General features: G+C 37.7%; 1 protein-coding gene across 1 annotated transcript in view; it reads right to left on the bottom strand.

The window, feature by feature from the left end:
* The window catches only part of vwf (von Willebrand factor), a 41,817-nt gene that overhangs the window by 15,477 nt on the left and 13,817 nt on the right, over positions 1-12,523 (bottom strand). Inside the window, exons 20-36 of the mRNA XM_007904158.2 lie at positions 11,198-11,336; positions 10,407-10,541; positions 9,935-10,081; positions 8,981-9,121; positions 8,776-8,874; positions 8,048-8,204; positions 7,316-7,474; positions 7,045-7,177; positions 5,331-6,676; positions 4,679-4,798; positions 3,982-4,125; positions 3,315-3,464; positions 1,948-2,112; positions 1,780-1,826; positions 1,229-1,406; positions 447-667; positions 85-277 (exon numbers count right to left, since the gene is read on the bottom strand). Coding sequence (XP_007902349.2) covers positions 85-277; positions 447-667; positions 1,229-1,406; positions 1,780-1,826; positions 1,948-2,112; positions 3,315-3,464; positions 3,982-4,125; positions 4,679-4,798; positions 5,331-6,676; positions 7,045-7,177; positions 7,316-7,474; positions 8,048-8,204; positions 8,776-8,874; positions 8,981-9,121; positions 9,935-10,081; positions 10,407-10,541; positions 11,198-11,336 — 3,674 coding nt within the window. The remainder of the gene's footprint in view (positions 1-84; positions 278-446; positions 668-1,228; positions 1,407-1,779; positions 1,827-1,947; positions 2,113-3,314; positions 3,465-3,981; positions 4,126-4,678; positions 4,799-5,330; positions 6,677-7,044; positions 7,178-7,315; positions 7,475-8,047; positions 8,205-8,775; positions 8,875-8,980; positions 9,122-9,934; positions 10,082-10,406; positions 10,542-11,197; positions 11,337-12,523) is intronic.

The raw sequence follows: 12,523 nt of genomic DNA, 5'->3' as shown, positions 1-12,523 counted from the left end.
GCACATTTTAATGCTTTGAAAGGTATGACTTGAGCACCATCTGAATGCCAGAAACGTTTCTCCCAGTCTTAGAGTTTCACTCACCACAAATGCCGGATGTTTTGGTGAAGAACAGAGTTGGAGAGACCCCAACAGCAAACAGATCATTGGTCGGGCTGAAGACCAGAATGGTGTCCAAATCTCGGATATCTGCTACAAGGTTGGTCGACCCAAATTGAACAATCAGCACATCCTCAAAATGGAAAGGAGTAGAGGCGAGCTTTCCATTGACAGAGATCTATCCAAAAAAGAACAGTGCTGGATTAAAATGTGTCTAACAAATTTAAACGGAAGCTGTTTAAGAAGCTTAATATCAGGCTGTTTTTGTAACTTCATTTTGGTCATTACTCCACTACTGTTATCTGTTCCTATTAAATGGCGCAGAAAGCAAAGCCCTGTCTACATACCGTCATATCATCATGGAGCAGGATTGTCGTGTTGTGGCGCTGCACCTCAATGGCTGTAAAGCAGTTTTCTTGCAGGTTGTGGATGCATGGCACCTTGTGAAGGACTATTTGCGTATTTTGACCTTCGACTTGCAGCAACAAGTAAGAGCAGTTCCCATTTAAAGAGAAGGCACGCCCGTCAAAAGTGGTCATCTGTTTGTTCGAGCTCCCTGTGCACGTACCTGTTATTAATAAGCAAAGGTGGGTGAGACTGGAAGAGTTCGTATTGAGATCCCTCGAATTAAAACAAAACTGCACCTTGAAAGAAAAATCCACCCGCTTAACTTGCACTAGCTTTTTTTAGGTATACTTTTCTGCTACAAGAAGTCAATTATTATTATTATTATTAATTCCACTGTGTAAAAATGTTACTCCGACTGCGTAGGTGCAAAACATTGCTACTTTGCGGATTAGGTAAATTACACAGGGAAAGCAAAATCCACAAACTCAAACCAGATATCGTACTTAGCAATGAGTAAGAATATAAACATGAGCATGGACTAGTTAGACTGAATGGCCTGCTTCTGCTCTGTGAAATTCGATGTAATTATTTGTAAAAAGCTTCATTACACTCCAACATAATGGACTTTGTGCAATAGATGTAGGATTGCACAAAGTACTTTAACCTCAGAAGGTGAACTGGCATTGCCCCAATTTGGCCTCTCCACAGTCTCTCTCATCTCCCTTCATCAGCAGAACCAATTTTAAAAATAATTCTTCGGGTACTTTGAAGTATTACTTACAAGGACAGGCCCATCTACAGCCACACGTTTCTTCAATTTTGATATTGGGAAGATTATTACTGCAGGTCGGTTTGCGAAGTTTCTCACAATTTATTCTGTGGCTCGTGGAAAGAATTTCCCCATTTGGTTTGCATGTAAGACTGTGGCATTTATCAGGTAAAAGCCATTTCTCTCCAGCCTAGAAACAATGCAAATATTTCATGATTCTCCGACAATTGTTTTCTTAGCTGTTTAGCTATCCTTGCATTTGATATAGCGCCTTATCACATCATTGAGACATCGCAAAGTGCTTTGCAGAATATACTGTAAAGTGTAGTGACTGTATATTTTGAGGGCGAAACGTGGCAGCCAATTGCGCACGGCATGGTCACCCAAACAGTTGTGGATTGAGTGACCAAATTATTGTTTCTTTCAGCCCCCAGTTTCAAGTAGAGTCATAGAAATGCAACTCACAAATTTTCTCTCTTAATTTGACAGTTCCATTGGAAATCACTCACATGTTAATAGAAACAGCAAATCTAATAATGTTATATGCAGAGGAATAAATGTACCTGTCGCCGATTTCCTTTGTCATCTATACATTCCTTAGACAGATTCTCTGCGAACGAAGAGTGTAGATTTACAATAAATTCACGGTAAAATAAATCCATGGCTTTCTTTACAATTCTTTTTATTTTGTCTGCGATCACGCATTAAGAATAATAATCTATTCAACATACCTCTGCAGATCTTTTCTACAAACTGGTTACTGATTGTGACCATTGTGAGAAGATTTTCAGTGCTGTCCAGCTGAATGATATTATTTTCATTGAGAGGCCCAGTTAAAATTCTGAGTTGTTGTTGATCATATTCCCTTCCAATTCCAATTGGAAATACTGAAACACCTAGAATAAGAGAAAAGGATCCATTGGAAATAATGTCAGTGACGTTATCTTGTGGATTCCAAGAGAGAATGCAAAGTGGCTAACATAATCCAATTAAAGTCTTAAAGTAAAAATAATCAAACAGGCCACACTATATTTTTCACGGCTGGCTTTACTGTTAACCAAGATTGAGAGTACTTCATTTTTTTTTAAAAATATACTAAATTGCTGATAATATTCGAGCGAGCAAGCTTCAGCATTTGAGAACTGATGAACTGCTTTAGTTCCTATTTTATTAAATCAAGTTTTATTAAAGTGGATTACAGAGAAATGCCAAGAAGCTAATACAAAATCAGTCAACAAGTTATTTTTTGTGGGAATAAGTCCATTATTTCACACCATATGGGTATATTTTGCAGTTTGAAAGGTTTGAATCTAAACTAACAAGAACTTTTAGGAATGCAAAGTAAAGTCAAGGTACCATTTTCAATACAAACCACACAGAGCTTTGAAACTGTCCTATACATTATGTAAACAAAAATAATGTTGGTGTATTTACAAGTTGTCCTAAATAATCTAACTTGGGTTATTGTTAGATTATTTTGGAAAAAAATCTCCCATTAGAGCTGAATGAATGAGAGTTTTTAAGATTCTAAAGGGAATGGAAACACATCTGCAGTTTGATCATAAGTGAAGCATGGACTATCGTCGAGCCACCATGTCTCCACTGTTTCAGTGAGCGAGGAGTCAATGTATGGAACAGGCTCCCTTGAGGGATAGTAGAAACAGAAAGTATTGATGATTTCAAAAGCAAATTCGTTAGATTTCTTTTAAGAAATAATATCTTGGGATACAATATATAGTTTGGGACACGACGTGTGCCAACGATTGCCAGGATGGTGGAAGGCGAACTGGAAGGACCCTGGACTTCTTTCGTCTAGCAATTCTTATGTTCTTAAGATAGTTTTAAGAGGGTCATCAAGACTGAATTGACATTTCAAAAAACGAGAAAGCTCCCAGTTGATCTGGACGGACCATAGTTGTGCATAATGAAAATGATCAGAAGTGAAGCATTGACTATCGTATTGCCGCCATGTCACCACAAGCTGACAAAGCAAACTCAATACAATAACAGACAACAGTATTTTCAAAGAAAGACGTAATATGGTGTGGTTTTGGTGTTATTGAGAACCAATGCTTTTATATCAATAGCAGAGACATACCATTTACGCTTGCTTCATCTGCTGCAGAAACAAGATCGTCTTCTGAAACATCAGTGTTCATAACTATCACGAGAGCAATCTTGGGAACACCAGGTCTGGCTCCTTGAGACTCAGTCATCATGTTCTCGAACATGAAAGAGACTGCTTTCCCTGTGGGTACAAAATAAATATGGAGGTATTATTATTTACTGTCATTTTCTTACAAGGCTAGTTGTCTGGTATTAACCACAAATGTTACATTTCAAAGATATATATTTCAATTATAAAAACAAGTTCAAATATCATTATGTGGAGTCCTGTAGCATATTGATTAGAGCATTCAACTTGCGAGCGAGAGGACCCGGGTTCGATTCCTGGGCAGGGAGAAACCTTAGGCAAGTTTCCTTACTCTACACACCTCTGTTTACCAGCAGCAAATAGGAACCCGGTTGTTAATCGATTGGCGGATCGCTTTTCCAGGGATAAAAATCCCTTAAAAAAGAATAATGATTTGTGGACACTGCCGTGCGCAATTGGCTGCCGCATTTCGCCCACAAAATATACAGTCAATTCACTTTACAGTATATTCTCAACAATGAAATAAGCCACTATATCAAATGCAAGTATTATTATTATTATTATTATTATTATTATTATTATTATTATAACAACAACCCAAATGTTTTACCTATTTGGCTAAAGCCGGGTTCCTGCTGCTGCATTTCATCTACCAGGAATAGGAGCGTATCCCCGTCTTGGTTTTCGTCAAAAGCAATTTTGACTGTGTTCGTCTTTCCGTACTGCATGACAGAAAAGTGGTTTGCATCTTTCTCTGAATAAAAAATAAAAAACATTTTTATTAAAAGCAGAATTGGACAGGTATTTGAAAAGGATAAACTTGCAGGGGTATGGGGTAAGAGTGCGAGAGTGGGACTAGTTGGTAGCTCTTTCAAAGAGCCGCCACAGACAGGATGGAACAAATGGCCTCCTTCTATGCTGTAATATTCTATGATTTTCTCAGAACAAAAATATGTAATTTTTCTTTTGATGACAGGATGATTATCCTTAATACTCCAGATAATGGCAAACAAATGGAACGTAATACTGGAGCAAAGGAATTTAAAATGTTAATGCAGAATTGCAATTTTGAGACCGAATTCACCTATAATTTCCGTTAAAAACAAGAACGGGTGTTTAATGTGGAAATTGTGAATTTTATTTCTAGGAGAACAGAGGGATGCACTGTGGCTAGCTGTATCCTATGCTAACAACAGATTAACCAATAACAGAAGAATTATGACAAGACGGTCTGTAACTTTACATGGAAGAACTTTACAATTACATTATCTACCTTCATTCATGGCGCTGACGTAACTTTCATTTACCTGTGTTGAGTTTCTGGATTAAAGCTTTTACAAATAATTTCATTTCTTCAAATTCTTCAGGTCCGACAATCCCATTAACATCCAGCAATATGGCAATATCCATTGGCCCAAGGCATGAAACTACAAGAAAAAGAACAGCATTCTGCTCATTGAACAATTTGTGCCACGTGGCAAAGATAGAACTCTGGCTATATTGACAGCCTCAATCTGTGCAAATGATGGGTGTTCATGATCTTCGATGAGCTGGCTTGCTGCTCCTCAAACTGGGAGAGAATACTTTCCCAATTTTAGTGATAAGGAGCTGCATTTAAAGATTCTAATTTAATTAGTTATTGTTATAAATATGGCACATGTCATCTATAAAATAAACAGTCACTGCACTTTACAGTAAAATCCCTTAATGACTGTCTTAATGACATAATAAGGCACTTAATGACATAATGAGGCACTGTACCAAATGCAAGATTGATTGATTGATTGATTGAGTGATTGAGTGATTGATTGATTGATTGATTGATTGATTGATTGATTGATTGATTGATTGATTATAAGTTAACCGCACACTGTGTGCTCCCTTTAAATTCCAAATTTTTGGAAAATAAATAATGTTTATTAAAAAAAAATGTTAAGTAGTGTCGTGGGGGTGTCTTACCTGAAGGGGGTGCTGGTGTTCTCACTGAGGCTGGAGTGGTAGCAACAGTAACGAGTTGAGTACTTGGTTGACAGCAGACCTTAAATGCCACATCACTCATATTAACAATATCAGTGTAGTTCGTTTGTATCGGTGGACCAAAGTCACCGAATGGATCAATGTCTTGCAACGTAACATCATTCCCAACGATTATTGGTATTAATTCCACATTCTTCTCTTTTAGGGCAGTGGCGGATTGCCTGATGTTGTCTGTTGGTGGGTTGCTAGTTATCATAAACACTAAGTTAGGAGTTTCCTCCCTGTCACTGTTCTGCATCGTGAAAGTGCTTTCAATGACGTGCATCAAGGCATTGCCCGTGTTTGTTTGCTCTCCTCCGCGGAATTTCATCTGCTTAATTCTTTCTAACACTTCTGTGTAATCCTGTGTGCTTGTGAAGGTTAGTTCTTCATTGACAGCATCTGAATACTGGATAACAGATACTTGTGTTCCAGGCTTACTGACTTGGAACTTTTCAACAGTTTTCATAATAAATTCTTTGGATCTGTTGAAGTTGCTTTCTCCCACCTTGTCTGAACCTTCCAGTAGGAACACAACATCAAGTACAGCTGTAGAAGGGGAGGAGGTCACTGTTTGGGTAGTGGTTGAGTAGGAGGTAGTTGGCCTTATGGTTGGGGTTGGGGCTCCACGACTGCACATGTAGTCGAAAATTGCATCTCTTTGTTCTTCAAGCTCTTCAACATCATTCAAAGTAAATGATTTGCCTCCCGGTGATTTTTTTGTTAGCATATTTATTTCCTTTTGATTTACTCCTGGCCCAATGCCTATCGATATGACAGTGACCTTTTTCTTAATGATGAATTTCAAGGCACCTTTAATGTCTTTGGATGAGGTGCTCCCTGTCAGGAGAATAGCTATTCTGGGGACATCTTTCCTAGCGTCACGTCCAAACACAAGAATCGATGCATGTTTCAAAGCTTCGTACAGGTTTGCTCTGGAAAACCCAATATACGGCAGCGTTTCCACTATCTTCCTCAGTTGTCTTACGTTTTTCTTTTCCCACAAGTCAAAGTACTTTTGAATGTTCACGTGAAACTGTAAAACGGCCACCCGTATGTTGGATTGTCCGATCTGCATCTGTTTCATCATTTCCAGCACAAATCTTTTCACAACTTCAAACTGTTGCCTTGAGAATGACGTACTGCCATCGATGAGGAAGGCCAGTTCCATGACTTTGTGGCAGCCTTCATCAGGTGGCAGCTCTATCAGTGGAAGATCATTTGTTTCTGGTACGGGAATTTCCACTGCAGGGCAATCTTCACAATGCAAGGAAGTCCCATTACATAAGCTGAAGGAACGGGTAAAAAAAAACGAGAGTCAAATTTTTGCAGTATTTCTTATTGAGATCAAGAAGGTTATGGGTATGGCTTTGAAGCATACTTTAGAAAGACGGATCATATCTTTTGAAAAACAATTTATCTTCACATTTCACACAAAATATCTGAAGAAAATGTGTTTCAGAATAATGCAAACCTTCTCCAACATGTTGCGGCAATTGTCCAAATAATAACTTACAGCAAATATCCCAATAATGACTGACAGATAATCAGAAAAAACACAGGAATGTAAGGTTTTACAAACTCAAATTATGAAACCCATATGAATGTATATGTGGCAGTCTAGTATATTAGGGATATTAAGGAAAATTATAGATACCATATCTGGCATCTGCCTGTTCCTTTGTTCACAACAGTTGTTTGTCCACTTGGAATACGTTTATCTTCCAGGATACAGACTGGACAGTGTTCAGGGCTGATGCATGTCTGTGAATCCTCATCCAGTATAGTTCCTATAACCACAAAATAACAACACATTCCATTTCGATAGTGCCTTTCACGTCGGGAGGACATTAATGGTAGAATGATACTAGTTGATATTCCACTGCTATGCTTTAAGCGTGGAGATCTTTACGAGTGAAACGTCTAACCTGAAGGACAATATGCATGGCATCCCTCCACACATGTCAAAGGGCATTCAGTTTGTTCAGGATGCTGGCAGGACACAGGGCAGGCAGGTGCACAAGCATTGTATCTCCACTCACACACGTAATCCAACCGTTTACTGTTCAACTCTTCACAGCTTATTGCTGATGGGTCAAAAAAGGAAAAAAACGTCAGTTTTTCTTTCCAGTCAGTCAATGTCTGAAACCCTTCACTGTGCTTAAGATTATTCAAACCAGACTGAGAGTTCCAGACACCAATGGAAATGTCCTTGTGACTGGAATGGAATGTACACTCTCTCCTTAGAGGATCCTACTTGACTTAACTAATTTCAGAAAATATTAGTCCCAGGTTGGCAAGAGCCAAAACTTGGGAACAATCATTGTAAATACAAAACATGGTATGATAATGAGCATTGAATGCAACCAAGCGATTGAAATCATTTTAATTCTATATCACAACTGAACTGCTCTGAGAATCTGCATCCCCAATTAATCCATTTACACTTCTGTTACAAAGTTTTATTTTATTTTTACAAAGTTTTGTTATCTAAGGACGATAACAGATGAAATCCCACAAACCTATTTCTTTGAACGCTTTTTCAATCCATTCTTTATCTTTTTTATCAGGGTAATATAACATGAAATAGTAAATTAAGAAACATTTTAATTTTCTGGGATATCCTGGCCTAAGCACAAACCTTTGGTTGAGTTACTTACGGCACAAGTTAGCTGTCCTCCAGTGGACAACTACACCATGCTGTGCGCATTCGTGTGCATAACCTGAAATAGCATTGCAAAGACAGAGACATTCTCCAGTGGCATCACATGAGCAGGTATCATACATACAAATCTCCCAATAGGGCTGAGGGTTGACCTAAAAGAAAAAAAACATCCAGTTGCAGATTGGATTGGCACATTATAGAAGCAGGTGTTCAATGTTAACTGTTTAACTGTAGATCACAAACCCACACAATTCTGTTTTGCCCACTAATATAATAATAATAATAATAATATAATAATATAATAAATATATTAATCAATATTCAATATCATTTTTCAGAGTATTCTGTGAAGCACTTTGAGATGTCTTGAAGACATGATAAGGCATCATACCAAATGCAATAATTATCACTATTATTATTATTATTACCAACTTCACTTTTTATTCATATTGACAGCACAGAACCTTGAAAAATTTAGGAAACCACTGCAGTGGTGAAAAACAGTAAGAGGATCCCTTGTCACTGATGAACTCAGCGTTCGAGGTGGCAATGGAATCAGATTGAGACCAATCACTTGTATTTATATCTCTTTGGTCTCCATTGAATATATAAATATATAACAGGAGGTGAAATTGCTTACGTCTCCTTCTGAGAAGGATAGTGACAAGGCCCTGAACGTAACAGGCTCAATCAGTCAATAAAAGTCTGGGAAAGGAATCTTACCAAGGTTGCACATTCAGCGAATAGGGCACTTTTGATGATGTTGCAAGAGCTTTCCACCAATGCCTGTTTCAAACTGTTATCACTGCACAAGGATGGAGTCTGAGAAATGGAATGAAATTGGAACAAATCAATCATTTCAATAGAATAGCTGCCCTTTTAGTAAAAGATCGTTACCTCACAGCATAATGATAGAAGGAAAGATTACCTGCAAAGCATTCGCACACATATAGTTCACTGTCCACGAATTCCCAAAGTCAATTGACTCAATCTCAAGCTGATTGCCACTGCCCACCAAGTCATTGTTTTCATTTCCATCAAAATTTCCACACAGTCCACAGACTTTGTCCTGTTTGTGTTTTATTTGGCATGGTGGGGATTGAAAAGATAGAAATATATAATATACCCAACATCAATTTGTTTTAAGCATAAATAGCTTTACTGTACGCAACATACTTTTCTGTAATTATCCTATCATGAAACATTTCTCTCAGTTACGTATTGTGGTACTTAACAACAACAACTTGCATTTATATAGCACCCTTCACACAGCACGGTGACCCAAAGCTCTTAACAGTGGCGGAGCCTGAAGCTGGGCCAGAGGGAGGGAGGATGTGACTGTAAGCATATCAACATTAAATGTCAACTCAATTCATTCATTAATGTTTAGGGATCTAAACACAAAGCAAGTAAATCGAATTATCTGGGATCAGGACTTAGAAAATTGTGATTTTCTCGCAAGAATGCTAAATTCTATCAAAAATGTTTCAGAAACTAAATAAATAGCAGTGGACTAAACTTCACGATTGAGTAAAAGTGCATCTTTCAGTGACGTAATACAATGATGGCTCTTTTTACTCTCTTATTCCAAAAAATCATTTGAGGTATTGGGCAGCAAATAATGTGCATTTGTTACAGATTATTTTAAGATATATAGTGTAAGCCTCATGTACTACATAGACAGCAGTTGTACCTCTGAAATGTGGCACTAATAACATCACTAATAATGTAAAATGAAATAAACTTAGACAATAATAAATCTCATTAGAGGTACAGTGTATCAGATGAACATTGTTCTTGCAGTGTGCATAAACAGAAAGCACCATTTAGGAATTTATTTAACAAGGAAGAATCATGTCAAATCACATAAAAGTCTTCTCACTTTGTATTGGCCATTAATCTGAACGGAAACTCGAGTTCCCATATCCCACAAAATAGAGATCTTCTTATCCAATACAACAAGGTAGTAAAGTCCGGACCTCAATATCTGAACATCTTTGTCATTTGGCACAGATTTTTTGACGTTCACCTAAGTCAAGGAAACACATCAATTATAAGACAGCTTTGATGTAGTTTTAATATTTGGAAATGTCATAGCATAAATTGACCTTGAACAAACACTTCAATAATAATAACAATAATAATCCTTGCATTTGATATAACACCTTATCACATTGTTGAGACGTCTCAAAGCGCTTCACAGAATATATTGTAAAGTGGATTGACAGTGCTTTCTTTGGGCAAAACGTGGCAGTCAATCGCACACCGCTGATATAGAATCGATGTAGAAGGATAATGCTGAAGTAAAATAGTAGGTAACAAAGAGATAGAGTTATATATGAGACGGCACATACTTCTCTTCCGTACAGTTCCAGTTCTCCTCCCTCATATAAGACAGTAATGATTTTGGAGCACTCTTCTCCAGGCAAGCCACAACCAGTGTGCTCAACAAGTATGCGAAAGGTTCCTGCATTGTCACCACAAATGTCCTAGAAGTAAAAACAATGTAAGTAGAAGACTAATGAATTTGGCAACTAAGCTTTGTGTTATCGCACCCTGCTGTCAAAAGAGAAATAACTTCATAAATTAATAGGTTGGTTTGATCCTTGCTCGGTCATAATCCTTGGAAAAGGAGATTAAGAAATGTGCCATTTCTCGGTGATGGACCTGATCGATGTTTGTTATCCTTTCCTTGCTCGGTTGAATACGTTAATGAGAAGAAGGGATGTACCATCAGATTGTTCCTGTCTCGGTCGAGAAGTAGAACAGAAAATACCATTGGTGAGGTTCACAGATATAATAGAGATGTAATAAAGCACTTCACTGCACTAGACTTATTAATCAGGGTTCTGGATGATTATACCCTCGCTAAAGACCTTGTATTAGGTAAATGAGATATTGAAGGACACAGGAGGGATCAAGTGGGTTGACATATAGTCTTCAGTCTAACCAGTGTTCAAATGCAGATTTGTGTGTGAAATTACCCACTGACAAGTGCTACAGCATTGCCTGTGATGTCTTTTGGCCGTTAGTTACATAATTAGGTGGGGGGTGGGGGGGTGCTGCATGCATTTAGACATGGTTAGGCCATGAAGCATTCGTCCAATTCACAGTTTAGGCCCCCAATCTGTGAAAGCTCCCTTACCTGAACGAGGACATACTGACATTTGCCTGGGAAGGTATATTTCATTCCATCGAATGTTATGTAGTGCGCCTCACCAATTGCAGTGCAGGTGCCATCACAGTCATTGTGAGTGCAGGTCCACTTACGATTGTGACACTCACTGAAAAAGCAGAGGAGATAAAACGTTCCTAACTTCACTGTTCAAACTCCGATTTCACTGCTCAATGTCACCAGTTCAGTCAATAATCAGGTCCCAGCAATAATCTTGGATAAAAGGTTTGTCAGTAAATACCACTGAAGGATAAATTCTCTTTGTGTTAATCCCAAACCAACCCTGCACAAACTTTAATCAAAATTTTAATTTGAACAAAACACGATCACTTTATATAGATACTTGTTATGTTATGGAATTGTAAATGTTTTGAAGAGACATGGAATTGTAAATGTTTGATATGTAGACCGGCAGATAACTGAAGCAGCAAAGTGTTCTATAACAGCTCAGTCAGTCAAGTACAGTATTCGGGACCTAAACGATTTCACTTAAAATTCTGGTCTCGCCCTTCATGAAAAAAAGGAATAATTTTATCAAAGCAATCAATCATTTGAGAATTTCCAATCAGATACAATTTTGCCATATATTTGAAATGAGCCACTATTCGACTGTTCTCTTTATTTACCAGAATTTCTTTGGGCTAAGAACTCTTCTCAGCTAATGCAGCAGATAACTCTATAAACATAATTAACTTTTCCTAAGTAATATATCAAAGCACTGACATTATCCTACAATCTGACATTAATGGACAGCATCCTTCAGCTGTGTTTATTTTTATTTTATTCATACAGATAAAGTATGTGGCTTAATTCACTGCCAAGTCTGAGTTCATAAGTTGGATTTATTCAAATTACTGAAATGAAGCCAGTTTTCTGGGAACGGAATTGCTGTAACAATAGTGAACAATTAACAGGAAGCAGCAAAGCAAACTTTATTAAATGTCTTCAAGCCTCGCCTCACTGATTCCAAAACTTGATAAACAAGGCAGCACAAGATGAGAGACATAGTTTTCCTATCACCATTATTCATTTTAATTCAATGTTATAGTTATCGGTATTTCACCTTTCTCTTGGTTAGGATAGAAATAATAAAACGTCCCCACTGCATGAAATCCTCTTGTCTCAACAGCTATTAGAATCACAAATGTTTTCTCGTTTAAAAGCCCACACTAATAGATGCAAAATTTGTAACCTAAATAGTAACATTAATAATCCTTGCATTTGATCACATCGTATCACATCGTTGAGACGTCTCAAAGCGCTTCACAGAATATATGTTTAGCATCGCTGCTGTGT

This window comes from Callorhinchus milii, unplaced genomic scaffold, assembly GCF_018977255.1.
Source record: "Callorhinchus milii isolate IMCB2004 unplaced genomic scaffold, IMCB_Cmil_1.0 Scaffold5, whole genome shotgun sequence".
In the NCBI taxonomy this organism is placed as follows: Eukaryota; Metazoa; Chordata; class Chondrichthyes; order Chimaeriformes; family Callorhinchidae; genus Callorhinchus; species Callorhinchus milii.
This window is presented reverse-complemented; position numbering and strand designations above follow the sequence as displayed.